At 37.4% G+C, this 26,878-nt stretch overlaps 1 protein-coding gene across 1 annotated transcript in view; it reads left to right on the top strand.

Moving 5' to 3' along the window:
• The window catches only part of Sema5c (Semaphorin 5c), a 57,373-nt gene that overhangs the window by 20,758 nt on the left and 9,737 nt on the right, over nucleotides 1-26,878 (top strand). Inside the window, exons 2-12 of the mRNA XM_028183128.2 lie at nucleotides 2,463-2,578; nucleotides 8,688-8,790; nucleotides 18,851-19,058; nucleotides 19,463-19,617; nucleotides 20,756-20,915; nucleotides 21,892-22,091; nucleotides 22,920-23,081; nucleotides 23,675-23,972; nucleotides 24,409-24,619; nucleotides 25,417-25,572; nucleotides 26,264-26,467. Coding sequence (XP_028038929.2) covers nucleotides 2,479-2,578; nucleotides 8,688-8,790; nucleotides 18,851-19,058; nucleotides 19,463-19,617; nucleotides 20,756-20,915; nucleotides 21,892-22,091; nucleotides 22,920-23,081; nucleotides 23,675-23,972; nucleotides 24,409-24,619; nucleotides 25,417-25,572; nucleotides 26,264-26,467 — 1,957 coding nt within the window. The 5' untranslated portion in view covers nucleotides 2,463-2,478. The remainder of the gene's footprint in view (nucleotides 1-2,462; nucleotides 2,579-8,687; nucleotides 8,791-18,850; nucleotides 19,059-19,462; nucleotides 19,618-20,755; nucleotides 20,916-21,891; nucleotides 22,092-22,919; nucleotides 23,082-23,674; nucleotides 23,973-24,408; nucleotides 24,620-25,416; nucleotides 25,573-26,263; nucleotides 26,468-26,878) is intronic.

Genomic DNA, 26,878 nt, shown 5'->3' with positions numbered 1-26,878 from the left:
GTATGTCTGTTATAGTCCAGTATTGTTTTATTAATGAGATTTAATGTGATGTGTCTAATAGCCTTTCGAGACGATCATCGACAAAGCTTAATTTTACTATAAATACAAAAGAATTGGAACCGCTCATAAAAAGGCAATTCAGTAGTAATATGGTGATGTCATTTGAGGCTAGTCAATATTAGCGCTTAATCTATCGTCGCTTATGTTGGCAGTGAATGACGTCACTCGTTCAGTAGAGACTGAAAAGTGTATGCAGCTGTTTAAAAACAAAACTCGTCGTTAAACAAAATAACTTTGTAATAACGTTAGAAGCAAAACAAACAATAGCCCGTTCCCGCGTATCAGTACTCGTTAACAGCTATATTGAATGTGCTTAGGTACACCGAGCTTCACATGTAATGCAAGATACGGCACTGACAGACGGATAGACAAATGGACGTAGATTGACGGTAGGAACTGATAACGCATTTAAAAGAGTGTCTTTGCTATATACCGATCTGTGTAAGGTCTAACGGAATCAAATCAAACTATTAAACTTTTAGGCCGATTTTATTTAAGGTTGCGTGTTCAAATCAAGTCTGGGTCACCATTTTGGGACGCTTAAATAAAAGCGGCTCTAAATAAAATAATAAAATGTTTATTTTATGTAAAAATGTACAATCTTACTTTCTTATGGCGGGGATAATGGCCTCCTGGATTCTTTTTAGCAGCGCATGCGCGTGACGGAACCAAAGGTTTCGCAACAAACTGATTCTGAGCAGTACAAGTTTGAGTGATTACACTAAGCGGTCTTTTTATTGATACGTCGCTTTTTAAACTAGCGTGCTCAGTTGAGGAGTCCCATGAAGTTAATATTAGTTGGATTGGAAGTGCGTGCGTGCTATCGGTCATGTCATATGGCCCTTAAACGTGAACATTGACCTGAGGTCTGGTTCGTAAGTTCAAAGTCGCTTAACGCGCTATAGAAAGAGGTTTGTTGGGAGTTTCTTTGATGGATCGACTCATAAATGAGGAAATCCGTCGAAGAACCAAAGTAACTGATATAGCCCTAAAGGCTAGCAAGATGAAGTGGCAATGGGATGGACATACGTGTTGCAGAATCGATGGCTAATTGAACAAACGCATTCAGACGGGAAAAGATTGGATGCGTAGGTTGCGAACCGTTCATTGTGGCAGGCTATTGGAGAGGAGATGCCTACATCGAGCAGTGGAGAGATATAGGTTCATGATGAGATGGGAAGCAGTCTGTAGTATTTTCCTATGTGTAATGTTGACCAGCATTTTTGAACGTGAAATACTATATAAATAATAAATATTATACCCCAAAAGGGATCTTAACCAAACAATCTTTAATACTCAGATCTAAATATGTGTTGTAAATACAATTTTCTAATAAAGTGAAACTAGACTGTAGGAATAAATCAAACAGTAAAATAAAACGGGGTTATAAATCATATTGAGTCAAATCGACAGAGCTTCCGCACGCGACAGAATAGCAGAATGTAATGATAACGAACCTTTTCCGTACTGTCGTCTTATGACAGCAACTACTCGACAAAAAAGAGATTAAAAAAAGTAAAAAATTATACATTTGTAATTGGCAACAACTTTGTGAAGGTGTAGCACATGGTTCTCCTGGCGAAAAACGTTGACCAGGGTCCTTAAACGTGAATTATTGTATAACGGCCTTCCCACCCTTGAAACCGGAATTTACGACTGCTTCGGTGCAAAATTAGGCAAGATATTCGTACCTATCAGTAAGGGCCTATATTTCGCAAGACCGCTAGTAAATGCGGGTGATCTCAGTATGCTGTTGAAGAGAACACTGCTGCCCATTTTGCGGTAAATCCCTCTTAGACGCCTCTTAACGTACTCACGAGAAAAGAAGCGGAAGTACTTACTATTTTAGGCCGACACCATACAGTCAAAGGGCTTGGGTGAAAATGATATATTCCCAATTGTCTAGTTAGGTACCGACGCGAGCCGGATTGCACTCTGCCTACACATTTCTCACTACATCACGGAAACTGCCGGAAAAATTAGCGGCTGTGCATCCTATGCTAATTAATGCTCGAATCTGAAAAGTACGTTCGGGTTTAGCCGTGGTCCACGTCCAAATCTTCTCAAGCAATTCCAATATTCTAATTGTGACCGAGTAATCGAATCAAGAACCTGTTGTGTAGTTGTCAGGGTCATTAAACCAAACGTGGCCGTCCATAACGTAATAACCATTGACACATTAACGTGAATTGTTCCATTCCATTAAGTCCAAATCTGGAGCGAGTTAGTGGAGAGGTTGAGTGACTTACCTTTCCCCGGCCGCGTGTAGCTGGAATAGCCCTTTAGGCTACCAGTGAATAGGTAGGGAAAAATACCTTTCAAAGTGGGGCATATCGTTGAACAACTTTAATTGATTGAATACTTTTAAAACCATTTTTAGATGACCTTCTGTTTTGTTGCAGCTTCAAGTAATTCAAGATGGGACCCCTTATATACAAGGTAACGGCTCTGGTACTCCTCGGATCGGTGTGTAAAGGAGATTTGCCAGAAGATGACTTCAGGATAATCAATAGACAAGGTAAATAATCGTATTATTAACTGTATTAACACCTTTAGCGTTTGTGTAACTAATGTTAATTGAAATGTCTTGGCGCCACTGTTCAAAGCTGGTACTAGGACAGAGCTTTTTGTGGATCAACCAGTTGAATAAGCAAAAGGATTTTCTTGCTGTTAATGTGCAGATGAATTTTACATTCCATCTGTAATAGGTTCTTACTTTAGCTCAGAGATGTAATAACGTGATTGAGTGAACCTATCTTAAGACATGAGCTTCCACCGGTGAAATTGAAATGTGCTGTTTCGTAGCATAAGTAGGGAGGGTCTTGGTACATACATACCCATAGCATGGTCACCAGAAACCCAGACATTCTAATCAACGCGGAAAACTTCGTATTGCAACGGGCAAAATTATATTTTTATTATGCCTCAATGATATACTCAATAGCCACACTATATTCTGGCGCATATTTTTCGCATACGTATCATCTTGCCCTATATTAGCCTGAATATTTGTAATAATAGGTCTCCAACTCTTTTGGAGGTTTCATTCTAAGCTAAAACAATTTTGAAAATCTTTTGGAAGTATTTGATAGTATCGTAAAGCATAAAGAGAGAAATGAAATAAATATTATCACTATTATCATCCAATTTTATAAATTCAATCAAAATGCCTTAATTAAGGTCGAAACTACTATTTTCTCCATAACAAACAATAATATAGTGATATGTTTATGAAAGCGTTCATTCTTATATGACTTGTAAAATTAATGACCTTTAAAAGATTGTTACAATCAAAGTAATTTGCGCAATTTGCGTTATGTGTCATCGCGTGTTCTTTGAACAACGTAATTAATAACCGTCCAGGGGTATCGTATAATTTACGGTTTCAAGATAAGCATGTGTGAAAGCGAAAATTATTGTTTGGCAGTTTTATGACTACTTTGTGTTCTTGTCTAAGTCCGGTTTTTGTTGTATTAGAGAAATCGGTACACGCAGTTCGGACCCGATAAACTTTCTTAAGTAATTCACGAAACATTTGCATAAATTGTTGGTATCTTAGAAGAACTGCTGGGATGTCTGTTGCTTGATCTATTTAATAAATTTATTATAAAAAAAAAGAATAATATTCCTAACCTAAAAGTACATGTTATTATCCGCAACACGCTTCGTCAGATTACAGAAATAGAGTTATCAGCAACATGCTTCGTTGTTTGATTGTGTTGACAGGTAAGAAATAAAATATAAAACTATGTAGTACACCAAAATGGATTCCTACTTCTTCTGTGGCATATACGTAGAGAAAACGTTAAGTAGCTAGTTCTAGAAATTAATAATCTTAATTTGGTAAATGTGTACTAATATGATGCTTCTAAATACTCCAATTTTCTGAAGATAGAAGATAAAGAGATAAAAAAAAAACTTGATTTCAGAATAAGTATTCACAATGATTTTTACCTTCTTTTTACAGCTTCCATTAAAAGAAATAAGTAAAATAATACAAATGCTCTCCAAATAGTCCTCCTCCAATTTAAAAAGCATGATCACCTTGGTCTAAGATATAGAAATAAAATAAATCGACCAAAGTAGACTGACTATAATTGAAAGTTATCATTATAAATTTACAACTCATATAAACTTTAGTACCTCATATATAATTTATTAATTTACCTTCACCATAAAGGAAAGTTCTTGTTTAAATACAACATTGAAACTTTTAAGATCATAAAATCAATTATTGAATATATAAATATGAATAAAACAGCTATAAAAACGAGTACCTAGCCTGCTTGTTGTCTAATAGAAATCTTAATGGCAGCTCTTAATTGTTTAAACATGGTCATTGCTACAGTAAATATTATATCGTGGTAAACAGATGGGAATTTGCATCTCGAAGTTTAATTAACAATCATCTATGTAATGTAGTTTATATAACCTAATTCTAATTACGGTTTCCTGGTATTACGATAATGTCTTCTTTTCAATTAGTATTAAATTTTATTTACGAACTTAGTTAGCTTGGGATTCTTAGGCTGATTCTTGTCTTTTAACCATAGCGTGTGGGGTCGGTGTAGTATGTTCTCTTATCATGCTGTATAGGGATTTGGCATGGGCTTTACGACCGGCCACACATCTGACGTCAACACTCTTTGGGTTTTATCTCCATTGGACGCGTTGCAAGAGGTACATACCCTCTTGCAACGCGCCATACGCGCACTTTTTTTGTTTCTTCCTTTTGGTGTTTCTTTTAGTTTATCCGTTTTTGGATCTATGATTTGAATTATTATAAACATTTTCATTCAAATATTGATTTTCAAATACCATAAAATAAAAATATCATATTTTGTTCATTTTTATGTATTTTCATAAGAATTGTGCATTGTTAAAGATAAAGAAATCTCTGCTTAAAACAGTCAATGCCTACTAGTTAATTCTGCTAGATTGATCCATACTATTAATTGGAGATCATTCTAATATAAGGCAGAGATGTTATGGACGCTCGCATTGCAGTACCAATTTATTTACAACATTTAGGTCAATGCCAGATTTTATTAATTTTATTGCTTTACATGTATTGTCTGTTAGTGATAGATCATATATTGCCGCTCAAATAACTAAACACGTAATATTATTATTAACAAAGTAATGTACAGATAAATAATCATAATTATTGTAATATTATATTAAGATAGAGGTGTAGGAATAATAATCAAAATTATTATTCTGGATAGTTATATTTTCTTTAATGGAAGTTATAGCGTTATTTTACTGTGTTCTAAGATACATTGCATTGAGGAATGGTGATGAAATTTCTTTTACATCGGAACACTCTACGTATAAAGATGAATCTATTGTGGAGTTTGTAGAAAGAAGTATCAATGATGGATATGAACAGTACTGTGATCTTTTGAAGGTGATGACGCAATATCACCAATGGCTTACTAACGACAATTCGCAATAACAATACATGGTTTTAATGAATTGTTCCAAGGTGCAAGCGAAAGTAGATCTTGTGGTATTGTGCATACAGTTGTTAGCCACGGCCGCCCACGCAGGTTCATGACCCTTGGAATAGTTACACAGTCCGGGTCGATCCATAGAAAATGAAATAATGGGTAGGCTTGTCTGTTTGCTTGCGATCCACGTGAAACTGGTTCTATAGACACACATACATGTAGGTAAAGAGAGCGTGTTTCGTACAGAGACACTGAGCGCTTGCATTTACAAAAATTTTCGCGTTTTTTTCTCTTATGTCTTACATACATGACTATTCCGATTTCCGACGGACGTATTGGGACGCATCACGAAATAGCACAGTCTGAAAATTTTAAATTAGCGTTGCCCGTACCCAAAAATCTTCCAATTTTTAAAATGATAGGAAGTATAATAGCCGGCAAACTTCGTGAGCATTTGTTGACGTAGTGGGGGTAAGTTTGCGCATGGTACACTCACGTGCAAAAACATTATTTACTCTGCGTCATAATGCAATTAAATTATTAAAATCAACATGTATTTATTTATATATTTATGAGAACATCAATAAAAAATATAGGTTAATAATTGTAATAATTTAATCTTGGGGTAAAATATATATTCCTTCTATTAAATCAAAACTAGAGCTGTTGCCAGGTCTTGGTTCAGTTGAAGCGAAGCGGGTATTTGTAATTATTTTTTTCGTTATCATAATCTTGACCATCATCATCACTGTTTTTATCACCCGAGTTGCTATCATCGTGATGAGTCGACATAGGGATCATCGGTGTAGTTTACAACTCGGTCGGTTCGGTCTACTTTTTTGTCTATAATTAATTATTTTTTGAAGATATTCGATTCGTAGTAATCGCATGTAATTTTTTTCAATTACCAGCTTCCGATTATTTTCTGTTTTTTTCCAGCTGAAGCCTAGCTCTTTCTTAATTCGTCGTAAACTTCATACCGAGCCATTAAAATTTATATCTTCTTTAAATTTTTCGAAGCCTTTCTACGGTACGGAGTTTTTTTTTTTTTTTTTTTTTTTTATTGCTTAGATGGATGGACGAGCTCACAGCCCACCTGGTGTTAAGTGGTTACTGGAGCCCATAGACATCTACAACGTAAATGCGCCACCCACCTCGAGATATAACTTCTAAGGTCTCAGTATAGTTACAACGGCTACCCCACCCTTCGAACCGAAACGCATTACTGCTTCACGGCGGAAATAGGCGGGGTGGTGGTACCTACCCGTGCGGACTCACAAGAGGTCCTACCACCAGTTTCGCTGCTTGTTATGTAGTTATTATGATTACATCTTTTTATTACAGATTGAACGAAACTATCCATTCCGGTAACTTTCTTCTTCCCTTATCTTTTCTTACCCGGAGTCCGAAACACGGCGAGTAAGCCAGAGCCTTTAGCTTCGTTAATAATGCACCTAACAGTACTCACGGATGTTTTTGTTGCTTCCGAAGTCTGTTTTACTTTTTCCATATCATTCTTCCCCTGTTTTATAATGAAGCAATATACGTCGTACACAATTTTTCTACCCTTTCTTTTGAATACTACACCAGTTTGTCGCGGCATAGTGTATTTTTTATAAAAAATCAACAAACACTCAACAAATAGCAATGGCAACAAAGTCAACAAGCAATTATAACAAATAACTTAACGATTAATAACGATAGACTTTTCACTGTACGCAAGCGTACTTTTGGGAGCAAGCGGAACGAGGGCGCGGTGCGGGACGCAAGGTTCGACTGATCTACCAATAACGCGCTCGATACGATTTCCCCTGCCGTCGCGCCTCACCCTCACCACCAAAGTGATCTAAAATTCGGTTCTGCGCAGTCAAGGTCATTTGCTCAAGAAGTTTGCCGGTTACTATATCTAATATTTTCTTCGGTTTTTGTGAGTCAAAGATTATCTAATACATGGGATCCCAAAAAGCCCAAGTTAAACGAACCGCCAGACAACAAGATACTTACTGTTACCGAACGTAATTCTTAAGTAATAATTTTTATATGTATAAAATTTTGCGGTGATTAGTAAAAAAAATCAAATGTGTCCATCTAAGTTGTAAATTAAACTAAGTGTCGGAAATAATAAATCGAAAATACCTAAATAAAATAATATTTAACCGTAAAGTGGCTTGAAGTCGTCGTGGCCTAAAGGATAAGAAACCCGGTGCATTCGTATCGAGCGATGCGACAGTGCCGGTGTTCGAATCCCGCAGGCAGAATCCAATTTTTTAAATGAAACACGTACTTAACAAATGTTCACGATTGAGTCCCATGGTGACGGAATACACCATTGTGTAATAAAAAATCCCAACCAAAAAATCATAACCGCAAAAATTGAAAATTGCCTAACTATTTGTAGTAAGGTTTCTAGTGAGGCCGCACATGCAGGGACCATTGCCATGCCTATTTCTACCGTGAAGCAGTAATACGGTTGACTTCCACGGTGAAGGAATAACATCGTGTAATAAAAATCAAACCTGCAAAATTATAATTTGCGTAATCACTGGTGGTAGGACCTCTTGGAAGTCCGCACGGGTAGGTACCACCACCCCGCCTATTTCCGCCGTGAAGCAGTAATGCGTTTCGGTTCGAAGGGTGGGGTAGCGGTAGTTACAAAACTATACTGAGATCTTAGAACTTATATCTCGAGGTGGGTGGCGCATTTACGTTGTAGATGTATATGGGCTCCAGTAACCACTTAACACCAGGTGGGCTGTGAGATCGTCCATCCATCTAAGCTATTAATAAAAAAAAAGCGTGAAGGGTGCGGCAGCCGTCTGTAAAACTGAGATCTAGAACTGATGTCTGATGTCTCATGGCGGGTAGCGGTACTTAGGTTATTGATGTCTATGGACTTCGGTATTCACTTGACACCAAGTGGGCCCTGAGCTCATCCACCTATCTAAGCAATAAATAAATAAAATACCCCTATGATCTGTTTTGATAAAATTATCACATATATAAAGTTTTGTTTCTACCTTATTTAAAGACATAAATTTACCCAGTTTTGCCTACAGCACTGATTAATTTAATTAGAATTATTCGAATGCGTAATCGTTAATAAATCTAAATAGACCTGAGGCTGTGTTTTTGTTTTATATATAATCGATTTTTTTAATTCATTTCATATTACAGATTTGCTGGCGTTCGATTCCGATATATTCGAAGATAACAACACTAAATCATTTTCGCAACTGCTTTTCGATGTTGCAAGGGACCAGCTGATCGTGGGCGCAAGGTGAGTGTCCGGTGACATTAATGGAATTTTACTAAGCTTAGTGTATATGTAATAGAGAATTTTGATGGAAACTCATTTTATGTTAGGTTTTGGCTTTCACGTCGTACAGCGTACCGGGTTTCGAATGGTTTATGTGGACTAGGGTTTATACAAATAAGAGATATATAAGGCCAAAGCTTCATTTGTAGTGGGACGAATACTCACGAAGCCGAAGCGTTTCATTGCCCTCTCAGTGCCTCTATAACCCATAGAGTAGGTACGGTGTATCTATCCATATAAACAAAATTGGAGTGTCTGTTTGTAATATTGAAATAACCGCTCTTTACTACATGCATATGAATATAAGGTATATGCGGTACATACACCAAAATAATATTTTTTACAATTTTTGTCTGTCTGTCTGTCTGTTTGTTCCGGCTAATCTTTGGAACGGCTGAACCGATTTTGACAAGACTTTCACTGATGCTAAATTTTACCAACTGCTACCGTCGGAAAAACGATTTGACTATCGTTTCGATTATGTTTGAATGTAGCTATGCACGATAGGTATTAGGTACTATTATTTTGCCTATTTTTGACGTCAAGCAGAAAATCACACCCGCAAAAATTACATTTTGCGTAGTTCCGTGAGGTGTCTTGTGAGCACGTGTAGGTATCATCACCCAGCATTTTTTGGCCGTAAAGCAGTAATCCGTTGCAGTTTAAAGGATGAGACAGCCTATATACTAAACATTTGAGACATAGATATCATGTCTCAAGGCGAAGGGTAGTATTCCGGAGATCAATTAACATCAGGTTGACCGTGAGATAGTTCACGCGTCTATGCCATTAAAAAAATAAATAAAAAGCCACATATTATAATCTTACATCGATTGCTCACGATATCTGCTGCAACATTTTCAAATTAATTACAAATTTATGTACATCAATGTGTAGAATTACAAACCAATTCTGATTAAATTATGATTTAATTTCAAGCGCCGAGAAGTCTTATCGGTTTAGCGTGGTATGGAGATGTGATGCGTAGAGAGAAGATGCATGTGACTAGGAGATGTACGGAAATGGTAGTGCAAGGTAGAGGGGGAAGAGGTCGACCGAAGAAGGCATGGATGGTGTGAATGACGATATGAGAGAGAGAGAGAGGAGTGAGTGTTGAGATGACGGCTGATAGAAGAGAATAGAAGAGAAAAATTAGCTGTGCCGACCCCACCTAGTGGGAAAAGGTGGAGAAAAAGAAGAAGTCTATCGGTTTGGGCCTTGAAAATTAAAAAAAAAAAAATTGAGGAAGAGAACCACGCGAGTCAACTCGTCTGTTAAAATTAAATATGAACATCATTAATCTTGAGTCGTAAAAAATATTAATGATACCACAGAACTACGTTACTAAGATAACGATGTGTACACTGCCCCGTCCTAATAACTCGTACAAACAGCCTGAGTCATTCACCTGACACCAACTTATGATATAAGATAAGTCTTTATCAATGCAAAGAACAGGTTGTTAACGGAATGTCGGACTTAATTGTCCATGAATGTGGTTTTAATGGGGCGCAACGCCTTCATTCTAAAAGCCCGGTGTCTGGGGAAATTATATATAGCGGCAACAAGGATTTCGGGGCGCCTGTTTTGTTAAATTATGTCCATTATTGTTTTGATCGTAAAGCGCTATTTGTGTTTTTTGAACTAGTTTAAGTTTTTAAGGATTTGTCTATTTGAGTAGATCAAGCTTACGGTTCGTTTTAGGTTACAGGGTTCCAATAAGACATTATTATGCAATTGCTCTGCACTTTCTTAAATTGCATCCAAGTGTTTTAGGATGCTCCCTTCTCATATTACTTTCGTACCAAGATAAAAATTGGAAAGAAATAAAAAAAATCCTCGCACCTCCCGCCATCGGAGCAGAGTTCATCCATATTATCTGGAACCGCTGCGTTCATCGACAGTGCGTTTCCAAAGATCTTTTTTGCCACGTACCATCCGGCTTTGGAATGAGCTCCCCTCCACGGTGTTTTCCGAGCGCTATGACATGTCCTTCTTCAAACTAGGCTTGTGGAGAGTACTTAATGGAAGGCAGCGGCTTGGCTCTGCCCCTGGCATTGCTGACGTCCATGAGCGACGGTGACCACTTACCATCAGGTGGGCCGTATGCTCGCCTGCCAACAAAGGCAACAAAAACAAAAAAAATGTGAGCCGTCACGGGACGCCTGGCAGATGTGAAACATCAATATTATTTTTTAAAAGTAATATGCAGAAAAGAACAGATTGTGATAGGAACTAAATATTATGTCATAATGATAAAATAAAATATTACAAAAAAAATATTTGTTTTCAAGTAAAACACAGGTTATGTGTACTGTAGTAAGCAACACTGTATACACTACGGAGTATACACTATAGGTATCCGAGCTCAGTGCAGCGAGAGAGATGGCTTAATGCCGGATCGAGTGGGAGGGAATCGCACAGTCGGTTCCGCATGGCGACGCGTCGCCACACCGTACACACTACTGCATATACACTGTATATATACCATCATACAGCGTGGCGACGTGTCGTCGCGGCGTGCGTCGCCACGCCAGAAATCGGTTTTACGTGCGGCTATAGATGTTTCACATCAAAAAAAATCCTACAAAAACACAACAAGATAATTTAATAGATAAATAGTACATATTAAAATGTAGAACGCGATGATTATATCAAATGATAATTTAACGGGCCTAATTAAATTCGCTGTACTAAAAAACTATAAACGATAAAACTCCTTTGTTCTTTATTATTGCTATTTCATATTCTGAATATTTCTACGAAGAGAATGTTTGATCTAAACAAACATAAAGATCAAAGTGTATCATGGATGACTACCAAATATGTTTTAGTTTAGTTTGATAGTTGTAACAAAAACTATATTCGAAAGGTTAATAGCACAAATATAAAGTATACATAATGATAACCTCAGAGAGATTGGTAAATTACTCATATTTAAATTCATACTCAAGTTAAGGCTTCCAAGAATCTATATACACACTAAATCGTAATATAAATTTGATTGTTTGTATGTCGGTTATTGTATCATGCGAAATAGACTTAACCGATTTGGATTTAAGCTCGCGCGAAGATATAACAGCTTATAGCCTGGATTTAACATAAGCCGGGTAACGCTGGATATATCTACTAAGATAATCCACGGAGAAGGAATAACATCGTGCGATAAAAATGAAACCCGCAAAATTACAATTTGCGTAACTGGTGGTAGGACCTCTTGTGAGTCCGCGCGGGTGGGTACCACCGCCCTGCCTATTTCTGGCGTGAAGCAGTAATGCGTTTCGGTTTGAAGGGCGGGGCAGTCGTTGTACTGTAAAATTGTGACTAAGAATTCATGTCTCAAGGCGGGTGGCACATTTAAGTTGTAGATCTTTATGTCTTCGGTAACCACTTAATACTAGGTGGGCCGTGAGCCAACCCAACGAAGCAATAAAAATAAATAAATTAAACAACAATGACTATATAAACTAAGCCATATGGTTCGTTTTTGCTAGTTTACGAGATACACCGCAAAAACCCCTTGAAGTCCCTTTTTTCAAGATGGCGGCCGAGGGACTAGGGTGGCAACTCCACAAACTTGAACTTAAGCTATTATTAACCCCTCATGCACATCAAAAAAATTAAATTGCGTCTTCTGAAAAGCGTTACTCTAAATGTAACTTTTCAATGGACTAAAAGGAGTTCAATATTTTTCTTATAATCTATTTTTGTTGTGTCATTGTCACACACAAGTTTTAGTCCATTGATTTTTTATTTCTTTTTTATTTGAACAAATTTGATTCTTAAAGCGTCAGCAATTATGTTCGAAACTCGATTAGCGGACGAACATTAGTATATTACGTTTTATCGATCAAGGTTTCTCAGTAAATTCATTTTTAATCCCATCACTAATCATTTAAAAGCCTAAAACATGTGCCGTATATGTAATGACGGTCTTTTTTTGGAAGCACAGAATTATGTTCTCATAAATTAACTCCAAAAACTTACCTCATTAAATGGCGTTTGTTTGAAATATTCATCGCACATTATAAAACCGGTGCGCTAGAAGTTTATGTATTTAGATCGCATGTGACAACCGCAAGCGGCTCAGTTCAAAAAGACAGACTTCACAAGAAAGACTTCACATCGTCTGAATCAACAAGTTTGTGTAAAGGAAAATTCTATTTGAGTGTATTTGTAGGTATTTTTCCTCAAGGGGGATGAGGTATACAATGAAACTCATTTAGACATTAAGTAATCTATATACATATAAATAAAATTGGTGTGTCTGTTTATAATATTGAAATAGCTGCTTTTTACTACATGCATATGAATATATATACGACACATACACAAAAATAACATTTTTTACAATTTTTGTCTGTCTGTCTGATTGTTCCGGCTAATCTCTGGATCGACTGGACCGATTTTGACGGGACTTTCACTGATAGGTAGCTGATGATATAAGGAATAACTTAGGCTACTTTTTTTAGACTAGTTTCGCCTCGCGGCGACACCCGCGGTACGACAATAACCGCGGGTTTCATCGCGGGACTCAGCTTCAATAATAAAATTTAATGTTTCCGAAGCGAAGCGAGGGCGGGTCGCTAGTACTAAATACTTTAAAACGAATGAATGGCGTTATGCATTGAGTGTATAGTAATTAATTAATAATATCGAGGGGTAAAAGGCTATATGGTTTAAGCGACGTTTAGCTTAATACGCGACATTTATCTTTGTAATTAAAGTTCCGTTTTATTTGGTATTAGTATCAACAATTCGACGTTTTTAATTGAACTTCAATTAACTTCAATTATCTAATAGATGAAGAAGTTTTTTGTTACGTTTTTTATTCAAAATTATAAATTTTAAATGGCTCTCCTGTAATGTTAAAAAATGTCGCTTAAACCAAATTGACACACAGGCCTCGAATACTAAAAATAGATTTTTCACAAAGATACTATTTCCGATCAAAAATTTAAATATCATCTAAATGATATCGAAGCCACCAAGGGTTTACTAGCCCACAAGGAAGATATTATATCGTTTCATAAAATCATTTCGGCATTTTTTTAATATTCGTTATCACTAGTGGGATTAATTAAGTACTTACGCAATGTAAAAAAATTTCACTCGACACACAAATTTCTGCTCACTATTTACAAAGTCCCAAGCCTACACGTGCGAATTAAGCAATGTGCTCATCGCTGGATATAACAGTAACAAGAATTTGCGTGAGAAAAACACCTTTAAATTTTACAAAGCAACGATTATGCTATGAACATGGCCTTACGCGGCCAACCTTTGGTCAAACTATTAGAAATTATATTTGAACAAGTGATTCTCGACTTTGTTACATCACAGAAACTCTTTATCTATAGACATTCGAGTCAGAAAGTGTGGGCGTGTTATTTTACACCTTTAGACGGGCGCTTCAAATGCTTCATGTTTCTGGAGCTTACGGTAAAAATGTTTAGAGCCTCTGATTACGTTTGCTGAAGTTTCGACTTGCATTTCTAGGTGAAAAACAAACCAAATTGTTATGTTTGCGTTCGTTTAATAGTAACTATTAATGTGTTGTTCATATAGCAAGGAGCTTTTTATAATAGTGTACAAATGACATAGTACAGTAGAATAAATAGTGTGCAATTACATAAACAAATTAATATACACTAAAAACAATAATCATCGAAATCGGTTGGCGTGATATTGAGTTATTGAGCAATTCATCTATTTGTCGCGCACGTATTTAATGCAAATTTAAAACTTATATTGTTTTCTCATGGATACCATTATCAGAACTGGATTAAAATGAAATGGAATCACACGGAAAGCGTCAGCTTTCTAATAAAAAAAGAATCATCAAAATTGATTCACCCAGTCAAAAGTTATGAGGTAACTACTTAACAAATAAAAAAAACATACAGTCGAATTGAGAACCTTCTCCTTTTTTTTTGCTAAGATGGGTTGACGAGCTCACAGCCCACCTGGTGTTAAGTGGTTACTGGAGCCCATGGACATCTACAATGTAAATGCGCCACCCACCTTGAGATATAAGTTCTAAGATCTCAGTATAGTTACAACGACTGCCCCACCCTTCAAGCCGAAACGCATTACTGCTTCACGGCGGAAATAGGCGGGGTGGTGATACCTACCCGTGCGGACTCACAAGAGGTCCTACCACCAGTAATTACGCAAATTATAATTTTGCGGGTTTCATTTTTATTACATGACGTTATTCCTTCACCGTGGAAATTAATTGTGAACATTTGTTGAGTATGTATTTCATAAGAAAAATTGGTACCCGCCTGCGGGATTCGAACACCGGTGCATCGCTCAATACGAATGCACCGGACGTCTTATCCGTTAGGCCACGACGACTTCGACAAAACCTTGAGATATAAGTTCTAAGATCTCAGTATAGTTACAATGGCTGCCCCACCCTTCGAACCAAAACGCATTATTGCCTCACGGCAGAAATAGGCAGGGCTGTGGTACCTACCCGCGCGGATTCACAAGAGGTCCTACCACCAGTAATTACGCAAAATATAATTTTTGCGGGTTTGGTTTTTATTACACGATGTTATAAGCGTAACGAGGAACATTACACTAACCTAGTCAATACACACCGACTGATTGAAGGAGGTCTATTGATATCGAACGATACATTTCCGTGGAACAGTGCAACTGGATCGATCAATAAATCAATCCGATATTTCCTATCTGTTGCAACGTATTAAATTTGTATCGGTTACGGCAATAGTTTTGATATCCGACGCTTGAATTTCTGATCACGAATGATGTTTATAGCTTTATCATATAACGTATCTCGAGTGATTCGATGTTTTTATTCAAGGGCCATTATTCTGGCAGTTTGAATAGGGTTCTTTGTCTGTTAAGTGATTGACCCTAAAAATCATTTTGTGTAAATAAGTAGCACAAAGTATATCCCGCAAGCTGGTTTAATGTTTTAAAGGAAATAAGTAATTAATACGTGTTCAGGTATGTACGACTTTTACTGGTGGTAGGACCTCTTGTGAATCCGCGCGGGTAGGTACCACAGCCCTGCCTATTTCTGCCGTGAAGCAGTAATGCGTTTCGGATTGAAGGGTGGGGCAGCCGTTGTAACTATACTGAGATCTTAGAACTTATATCTCAAGGTGGGTGGCGCATTTACGTTGTAGATGTCTATGGGCTCCAGTAACCACTTAACATCAGGTGGGCCGTGAGGTCGTCCAACCATCTAAGAAAAAAAAAAACGAAGTCGCAAAATTAATAAGTATGTTTAATTATTAATGGCAAGACTTATTGGAAGCCTTACAGATATAGCCCACTGAGTTTCTCGCTGGATTTTCTTAGTGAGTCGCGATTCAAATTAGGTGGTAGATTCAGGGAAGCACTGCTCTTGCTAGGGCTAGTGTAAGCAAATTCTCCAGGCTCAACCTCACGGGCTCGCCTACTTGTCTGGTGAAGCTACTAGCATAACTTCTCGAGGTTACTAGCAAAAGGCGGGCAAAAAATAATAATTCGAATAATGTACCTTTTTTTTATTGCTTAGATGGGTGGACAAGCTCACAGCCCCCCTGGTGTTAAGTGGTTACTAGAACCCATAGACATCTACAACGTAAAAGCGCCACCCACCTTGAGATATAAGTTCTAAGGTCTCAGTATGGTTATAACGGATGACCCTTCAAACCGAAATGCATTACTGCTTCACGGCAGAAATAGACAGGGTGGTGGTGCCTACACGTGCGGACTCACAAGTGTTCCTACCACCAGTAATAATCTATAATCTAGCCATACGTTTCAAACTTAAAGGTTCGTTTTCGTTATGATATCTATGGGCTCCGGTAAGCACGCACCACCATGTATATATATTATAAGTAAAAAAAACCTTTAATCTGGAACATACAAATGCTTCTCCCCATACATAGTTTGGATGATAGCGATTTTACAATATACTTCCTATCGTCAATAAAATCAGGTGTAAATTAGGAGCCGACCGGATTAAGGAGTTGTATTACCAGTAACTGAGGTAACGCCGGTCTTAACGTATAAGGAATGTTTCTCGAACACGTAATTCAATCAAACTCCAATTATTCTCGGATTATACGAATGTTGAAAAACATAATATCTTATGCATTCACGGCACGACATGTCGTGGGATATTGCGTATTGTAACGAGTTAGTCAAATCACGCGTTTTCAAATAGATGCATCTAGGAAATAGGACGAGGTTCCTAGTAGACTTGTGACATTGAACTTGTTTTGTTTTTATCCACACAGTGATTAGGTGTGTATTTATTTTTGTTATAAAAATTTTAGTGTTTTTTTTTTACGTAAATGACTTGAAATAGGTATTTAACATTGTTGAAACACACAAAAAAGTATTATTGCTTCTCTAACCTGAGACAAGCTAAAATATTATTTGAAATATCAAAACATCATCATTTCCTACATGACGTAGTAATATTAAAAATTCTTTATTCTTTATTGTACACACAGTTAATATTACAGTAATTGCGATAAGATATAAAAATGGCGAGCTTAACTAAACAATTGAGTTTTCTACCAGCTAACCGTTCTTAACGAAGGAAAGCTTTAAATGAGTGGGTATAAGAATACAATCTAATCAATTTACAATTTACAATCTAAACAATAACAAAAAAAAAACACTCATACATAATATATCAGACTACATATAAACATACACACATAAATAATGTAAACATATACATACAATAATAATAAAAATGATTTTTCTTCATGTATGAGTGCGGTATAATCAATGAACATCATTAGCACCTTAAAATCGTCATAACTCTGTTATTTATTCGCTTAGTCTCAGAAGCAGATTGTCAAAGAGATTATTGAATATTAAAACTTAAACAGAGATACAGACAGCGAGACTTGAATCATGACTCCGTAGTGCAGTAATCGGAATCACTAAGCACAGGACTAACAAAATTATTAAAAACAATTTTTTTTTGCTATAGCCATTATCTTATTATATTTTATATGAATGCAACGCCAAATTCGCTGCGTCTGTTTGCGAAACAATGAAACCATCAGTGATGATTTATGATGATTATTAATTTTAATCAAAAAAAAAATCCTGTCTTTTAATCGTTCGCAATATTATACTCGTATTAACGACAGTGACAAGGCTGGGCACATTGACTCGCATGATATTCCAATGGACTTTTGGGCGGGAACGCGAGGAGTGAAGTTGTGTGATTTGCTTTATTTTGTCTATTTAGGGTTTCTTCAGGTTTAAATGTGTAATAACGGTGTTTTATTAGCTGTTTAATATCTGTGAAAGTCCACTGATGTGGGAAAATGAAACAATGCTGCTGGACGTAACTTCTCGGGATCCTCCAAAAAGTCCACTGAAAAAATCTCAGTAAATGACCACCATTTTACTGAGATTATATTTCGTTCCATATCATTTCATTTAATTTCATCCCAGTTGATTAATGTCTCAAATTAATCATCTTCATTTCATTTCACTCCATATTATTTTTATAATTTTTTCATAAAATTAAGAATATAAATTAAAATAAGACATAACTTAAAGGTCTTAGTTACCAGGTTATAAAATCCCTTAAAAAAATGATAATATTCCAACGTCGATCTTCCACAAGCAATGACTACTAACTGATCTTCTGAGTCGATCGACTCATTTACTCGATCAGTCTCTTCGAGTTTGTTAGCCAGCGTCTTACGGATAATTTTTAAACGGCATCAGAAATCAATATTTCTGGTATTTATCAACGTCAGATCAAAGTAACTCTAGATTAAAAACGGGATGCTAATAAATTTACATTCGGCACACTAAAATAATAAATACCGTCTTCATTTTCAGATCCGGACATTTAATAGCCTTAATTATAATCTGTGGTAGTAAGGTTTATGGTTGAAAAGTAGGTGCTGACAAATTAAGGACGTTCTCGTTTTGAGAGCTGTTTTAAAACGATTAAGCGTCGTTTTTAAATTATCGATAATCGTTTTTGTGGCTTTACAATCGGCTCTTTTGTTAACAGGGATGCCCTCTATCGATTATCGTTACGAGGTTTACGTGAACTGGAGCGTGCTGATTGGCCAGCTCCTGTCGAGAAGACGAGGCTCTGTCAAATGAAGGGTCAAACGGAAGATGATTGCCACAATTACATTAAAGTTCTGCTGTCGTACGGACACAAGTTGTTTGCGTGTGGGACAAATGCGTTCAGCCCTAGCTGCAGTTGGCGTGAGGTAAATTTTATCTTTCTTGATCCGAATATTCATTGAGTGATTTTCAGAGCTCATAGCTAACAGCATTACGCGGTTGGAGCGGCATCCACTTTTGCAGATTTCACGTCAAACATTTACACAATTATGTGGGTTGATGACGATGATCATAGTACAAGTTATCTTGAATATCTAGTTCGAACTTATATTAAGATCGAAGTCGTCATTGTGTAAAATGCTACAGAAATAGTCAGGATGTTGGTATCTCACGTAGGCGACGTTATATAATTAAATTAAATAATATATTATAATAAGAAAAATGAAGGTACGATAAGATTATCAACTTATCGTAAGACATCTTTGTCAAATATAGGACTCCTTTGAATTATTATTTCGGAAATCTTACTTTTTGTTTTTATAATTTCTAGATTGAGTCTTTGAATACGATATCGGAGCAAACGTCAGGGGTGGCCCATTGCCCTTATAATCCTCATTCAAATGTGACCGCAATACTTGCTGCAAACGGAGAATATTATGCCGGCACACCAACTGACTTCAGCAGTTCCGATCCGGCTATTTGCAGGTAAATAAATCCCTAGTTTTTATACGGCAAGCGCAGTATTAGACGACCACCTACTAGATGGACCAACCAGTGAAAATCGCTTGGTCACGTTCGATGGCAACGAATCGGCCGCACTCAACATTTTTTAATTTTTTTTTATTGCTTATGTGGGTGAACGAGCTCACAGATCCCCTGGTGTTAAGTGGTTACTGGAGCCCATGGACATCCACAACGTAAATGTGCCACACACCTTGAGATATAGTTCTAAGGTCTCAGTATAGTTCCAACGGCTGCCCCACCCTTCAAACCGAAACGGATTACTGCTTCACGGCAGAAATAGGCAGGGTGGTGGTACTCACCCGCGCGGACTCACAAGCGGTCCTACCACCAGTAATTATAATTTTGCAGGGTTTGATTTTTATTACACGATGTCATTCCTTCACCGTGGAAGTCAATCGTGAACATTTTGTTAAGTACGTATTTCACTAGAAAAATTGGTACCCGCCTGCGGGATTCGAACATCGGTGCATCGCTAGATACGAATGCAACGGGCGTCTTATCCTTTAGGCCGCGACGACTTAAACGACTTCTCAGTCGTATGCAGTTTTGGCAGAGTGATCGTGGTCATAATTTCGGGTGGTGGTGCGTTTCGCAATATGTCGTCATTCCTCACGTACCGCGGCTTTTCTTGTGCACTCGTTGACGGGACTGTTTAGAGCTAACTGCCTTTATTTGGTCGGTCCATCGTAACAAATGGACATCAATTGGAGAGGCGTATTGTCAGCAGTGGACAGTGGACAGGCTGAGATGAACTAGTTTTATCACTGTTGGTAGAGCGTCTTGTGAGTCTGCACGGGTAGGTACCACCAGCTTGCCGTGAAGCAGTAATGCGTTTCGGCTTAGAGGGCGGTACAGTCGTTGTGCTATAAAAAATTGAGATTCGGGACTCATGTCTCAAGGGCTCTAGTAACCATTAAATAATAGGAGGGGATAGGGGAGTCCGTCCATTCATTATTCATTGTTTATTTTATACAAAAGTTTAGGTCTTTTATTTATCGATTGAGGCACTACAAAGTCTGCCGGGTCAGGTAGTCGACAATATTTAAGAAATGTAATTTATTTATTCGTTGCAAATAAAATTATTTTTTGTGATATCCAGGAGTCGCGGCGCCTCTCCTACGAATTCGGTGACACTTCGCACGACGCAGTATGATTACAACTGGCTAAACGAACCCCAGTTCGTCGGGAGCTTCGAAGACGATAATTTCGTGTACTTTGTATACAGGGAGGTGGCCGTTGAATATATGAATTGTGGGAAGGTAAGAGAAACTCTATTTAAATACGCTTTAAACGTGACCCAGCTTAAACATAATACAAACTGAATGATGATAAGCTGATCTAAATAAGTTATTGACGCATTCAAGATAAAAAAAAGAACTTTTTTCCCGCCAAGTAAATGTTTTCAGTGATAAATTTTCGTGTCAAGCAGCTTAATGGTTTCTTAATTATCATTTCGCTCGTTTAATGAAACAATGGATGTTTTGGTTATTATTTATCTATACAACATTATTTTAATTTTATCTTTTAAAATGACTAAAATTGATTTTATAATAAAACATTTCATACGTAATACTCGTAATATACATCTTAGTTGTCTGGCTGTGTAAGTAATACTAGATGATGATAGCTTTGCTCGGTTTTTTTTTTATAACGCCATCTTGTTGTGCCTTTAAAGCGGTTAGTTGCCCTCAATTAAGAAAAATAGTATTATTATTCGCCAATAGATGTCGGAAAGAGTTGATTATTGAAAACACGAATAAAACAACATTTTCTGAAAATAAGTCGTAGCTAGATCGATTTATCGCCCCCGAAATCGCCTGTATACTAAATTTGATGAAAATCGTTGGAGCCGTTTCCGAGATTCAGATTATATAGGTATATATTAATGTACAAGAATTGCTCGTTTAAAGGTATAAGATGATGGTTGATTTTTTATACTAAATTTCAAAACCATTCATGTTCTCGTAGAAGTTAGTTAGGATCTATCTATATAGTTAGGAGGATATAGATCTATTAATGTGGGTAGTTTGTAAATAATATTATAATAAAAACAACACAATCGTTTAAGACGCTGCTAAAAAGTTTCAACTGCTCTTAAAATATATTCTTAAATTTGTTGATGTTGTCTCATTCTAATTTCTTAAAAAAAACAAAGAACAAAATAAACGGACTTAAAGAGAAAACTGATCTGATTGCGATTGCTATAATAATAATTGATTTTTTTTCAATTCTCAGATTATATACTCCCGTATTGCACGCATCTGCAAGAACGATGCCGGCGGCTTTCTGATGATGAAAGACAAATGGAGTACGTTTCTGAGGGCTCGTCTGAAGTGTCCGGTGTCCGGTGAAGTGCCCTTCTACTACGATGAAGTTCAGAGCGTTGAATACCTGGCCCAGGAAAAGATCCTTGTGGCAACTTTCACTACTCCTAGGTGAGATACAGAAATAAAAAAAGATAAAAAAATAAATATGTAATAGTTTAAAAAAAACTAACAAAATACGCTTTTATAGAAAATCCAAAAAAAAATTAAAATAAATTTTAATAAATTAAAATAAAAAATAGTGTAAAAAAAGATTTTATTGTAATAAAAATATTTATTTTTCATATTTTAGTTGAATTTAATTTTTTTTAATTTTTTTGTTTTAATATTGAATTGTCATCGGTCTTTAATAAATATACCAAATTTCGAGTTAATCCGACGTTTTGAAGGGGGTCAAAATGATGTTCAAAGATTCCGTTACAAACATACATACGGCTGAAGCTAATAAAAGCGTATTAAAAACTAATAAATACGTATTATTTCGATTTTTTTGAAGATTCATAAGGCTATTTGGTTGAGTATATTCCCATTTCGAATGTTTATCTCTCTCTTTTTTTAATTTAAGCGTTAGATGAGGACGAAAGTATCTCTAAAGTTTTCGGTTGAATGTAAGCTGACCTTTTACAAAATATGTTGTATCCCCAGAGCGCTCCCATAGACACAGCCAATTGTGTCCCCTACTCTTATAGTAGATTCTGCGAAGCCCTGCTCTTGCTAGCAAACGCTCTCAGGAAGAGCCCGCGAGCTAACCTACCCGTCCCGGCGTGGCTGGAATAGCCAAAAAAATCAGAGTGACTTAATTCGTCTGACGGAGAATATGTAATCGAAATTAAACCTTAATAGGTCTCTCTAGAAAACTCATATTGTTTGGGTCCATTCGACAATTAAATAAACGGGCTCTTGTAGTTTTCTAAAAACTGTTTTTCTACTTTTTCACAGCAACAGCATAATAGGTAGCGCCGTCTGTGTGTACAACATGTCTGACGTTCACGCAGCTTTCGACGGTCCTTACAAAGTGCAGGCCACATCGACTTCGCTTTGGGAGCAACGGTCACCGTCGAAGCAGGCAAAGGACCACTTCAAATGTGTGCCCGATTCTAGGTAAAATGATATAATTTAAAATACGAATGAGTGACCATGTATTGCATGTGCATTAATCTATACTAATATATAATTCGCCTATTTCTGCCGTGAAGCAGTAATGCGTTCCGGTTTGAAGGGTGGGGCAGCCGTTGTAACTATACTGAGACCTTAGAACTTATATCGCAAGATGTGTGGCGCATTTACGTTGTAGATGTATATGGGCTCCAGTAACCACTTAACACCACCATTTAAGCAATAAAAAAACATGAGAAATAAATATAATTAATTAAGCCTTTATTGCTGTTCTACTTAACTATATATTTTAACTTAAAGTTAAATCTTAAAACTTATAATTCAGTACTCGATTCGATTTCCGGTGACTTTAGTTTTCGAAACAGCTTGACTCTCGACAAAGGCCTCCGCTAAAGATTTCCAATAATCTCCATTTTTGGCTGTTCGACGTATTTCATTAGAACAATTGGTAGCCGCTTGCGGGATTCGAGCACCGTCGCATCGCTATATACGAATGCACCGGACATCTTATCCTTTAGGCCACGACGACTTCAGATTCTTCTGTTCGAATCTTCGATTAATAATTTATTTTGTTTCAGTGCTCGCCAAGCAATAGAATACCATCGTTACAATTTAATGTACGAATCAGTACTGCCTGTATCCGGCGAGCCCATCTACAGAATGACTTCGGAACGATTCACTCACGTCACAGTCGACGTGACAGCCGCCAAGAACGTTCAACGGCAATTAGTAGTTTTTGTGGCAACACTGAGCGGTTTCGTTTTGAAGTTGGCGGTGTTGCCGAGGCTGGATGGCTCGTGTTTGGTAGAAAAATGGAATTTGAAGGACGAAAAAGGAGGTTTTGATGTTAAAACTATGCAGTTCGTTAAGGACACGGTAAGCTGAATACGTTTAATTGAAACCTAGCTCTAGGATTTATTTAATCATAATACTTTTACGGTATAGTCTGAAGTTTTTTATTGTAGTTACATTATTTCCTACGTCAGCATTGTAGTATTTTGCTAACAATCGTCTATTTTTCTATAACAAATATTTATATACTTTTACATAACATTTTATTACATGACGTACAAATAGTATCTTGAAGTCCGTCAGGTAGTTTAACTCGGGTTTTCATCTTTAATAATTTAAGAGAAAAATATAATAAATAAATAAAAAATCAGTCATCCGATCCAGACGAGACAAAACTAGTTTAATAGTCGACAATCTTCAACTTATTGAAATAAATATTAAGTACGCACCTATGATGTCACTGCAACGATGTTCCAAAATATAGTTATCGCGTACTAATCCATCAGTTTTTGTGCCACAGATGTCAGTGTACATCGGAAGCGACACGGGCGTGGTGCGTATCAGCAGCGAGCGCTGTTCCCGGTACAAGAGTCGATCCGGCTGTATATCCGCAACTGACCCGCATTGCGGCTGGGACGATGCCAGGGAGCGTTGCGTACGAGCCGTTGACCATTTACACGACCATAGCTTCGTGCAATCCACCGCTACTTGTCCCACGTCTAATTCACCAGGTATATTTTGTTTTCTACGATTAGATAATTACCATAGACATTTTTTTTTGGTACAATTTTTCCTTGTTAGGAAAGGCAAGGGGATCTAAGCCCATACAGCCTTGTCTGCTCTATATATTCTCTGAAATAATTTTTAAAAAAAGCCGAAGCCAGGTCTTATATGATATATATTCCTATATATAACCTGAAATAAAAATGTCATTATGGCCGAAGCCAAGTCCTTTATAATTTCTTCCTTTACCATAGACATAACAACTTAATTTCTGATGTTTACTTTGAGGCAAAAATAGCTGTCTACCCTTCAAACTGTTTTTTTAAAATAATACTTGACATATATAAATAGTACGGTAGGATTCGCTTTTATACATTTGGAAAGAAGATAATTTAGATGAGGTTACTGCTATTTAAAATATTAGAAGTGGTAAGCGGTTAATCTAGTTTAGCGGTATTGAAGTCGTCGTGGCCAAAAGGATAAATAACGACGTCCGGTGCATTCGTGTTGAGCGAATCCTAGACGGGTACCAAAGTTTCTAATGAAATACGTACTCTACAAATGTTCACGATTGACTTCTACGGCGAAGGAATAACTTCTTCAGGCTGTAGGGCTGTTCTGTAGACCTTCAAGTGCTGTTCAGATGATGTAGGACATAAGTGTCTCCAGTCTCACGTCTCAAAATGGTATACACGTTGCGTTCTGTGTTCGGACTCACAAATCTTACAATGCAAAACTCTTCTGTTAAAAACAAACGAACGTACAAATAAAAACCTCGATGGTTATTAGAAGATATGCTTCGCAGTGGACGGTGGCTGGTCGTCGTGGTCCGAATGGGAGCAGTGCATGCAAGACGGAACCACGCACGCGCTGTACGAGGATGAAAAGCCGGATATGTGCATGTGCAGGACGAGGCGGTGCAACAACCCGAAGCCAGCACACGGCGGCCAGGATTGTAAAGGTATTTGTTTTTTTTTTTATATATATACAGGTAAAACAGGAGGGAAAATCCATCATGGAGTAAAGTTCATCCGTATTATCTGGAACTATCTGCGTTCATCCACAGTGCGTTTCCAGAGGTCTTTTTTGTACCATCCGGATATGGAATGAGCTTCCCTCCACGGTGTTTCCCGAGCGCTATGACATATCATTCTTCAAACGAGGCCTGTGGAGAGTATTAAGCAGTAGGCAGCGGCTTGGCTCTTCCCCTGGCAATGCTGACGTCCATGAGCGACCGTAACCACGCTTTTTTTTAAATTGCTTAGGTGGGTGGACCGGAGAACAATACCGACTAGAAGCCCATAGACATCTACAACGTAAATGCGCCACCCATCTTGTGATATAAGTTCTAAGGTCTCAAGTATAGTTACAACGGCTACCCTACCCTTGAAATCGAAACGCATTACTGCTTCACGGCAGAAATAGGCAGGGCGGTGGTACCCGTGCGGACTCACACGAGGTCATACCACCAGTAAGTACGCAAATTATAATTTGTGGAAGTCAATCGTGAACATTTGTTGAGTACGTATTTCATTAGAACAATTGGTACCCGCCTGCGGGACTCGAACACCGTTGCATCTCTAGATACGAATGTACCGGACGTGCTTATTATTATTGTCCGGAACGTCACTGGTATTATTATTATTGTCCAGGAGCCAGCATATCTGTGACGAACTGCACGGTGCACGGCGGCTGGTCGGGCTGGTCCTCGTGGTCCGAGTGCTCGGCGTCGTGCGGCATCGCGGTCAAGTCGCGGCGGCGCACGTGCTCATCTCCGGAGCCCAAGTTCGGAGGCCGCGTGTGCGTCGGACTCGATGTCGACGATATATTCTGTTCGAATCTGCCTCCTTGCCCAGGTGATAATTGTTGAATTATAATGTACCTAATATAAGTATATATTTTTTTATTGACATCTGTGGCACAAAAACCGAAGGATTATTACGTGATAAGTATATTTTGGAACATCGTTGCAGTGACGTCATAGGTGCGTACTTAATATTTGTTAAAACAAAATTGAAGATTGTCTACTACTACTACTACACTACTAAACTAGTTTTATGTCACGTCTGGATCGGAGGACTGATTTTTTATTTATTTTGTACATTTTTCTCTTAAATTATTAAAGATGAAAACCCGAGTTAAACTACCTGCCGGACTTCATAATGTTATTAGTACGTTCTGTGATAAAATGTTATGTTTTTTTTTTGCTTAGATGGGTGGACGAGCTCACAGCCCACCTGGTGTTAAGTGGTTACTGGAGCCCATAG

Source organism: Bombyx mandarina, chromosome 07 (assembly GCF_030267445.1).
Source record: "Bombyx mandarina strain Sakado chromosome 07, ASM3026744v2".
NCBI classification, from domain to species: Eukaryota; Metazoa; Arthropoda; class Insecta; order Lepidoptera; family Bombycidae; genus Bombyx; species Bombyx mandarina.
Note: the sequence above shows the minus strand (reverse complement) of the source record. Positions and strands in the feature narration are given on the sequence as shown.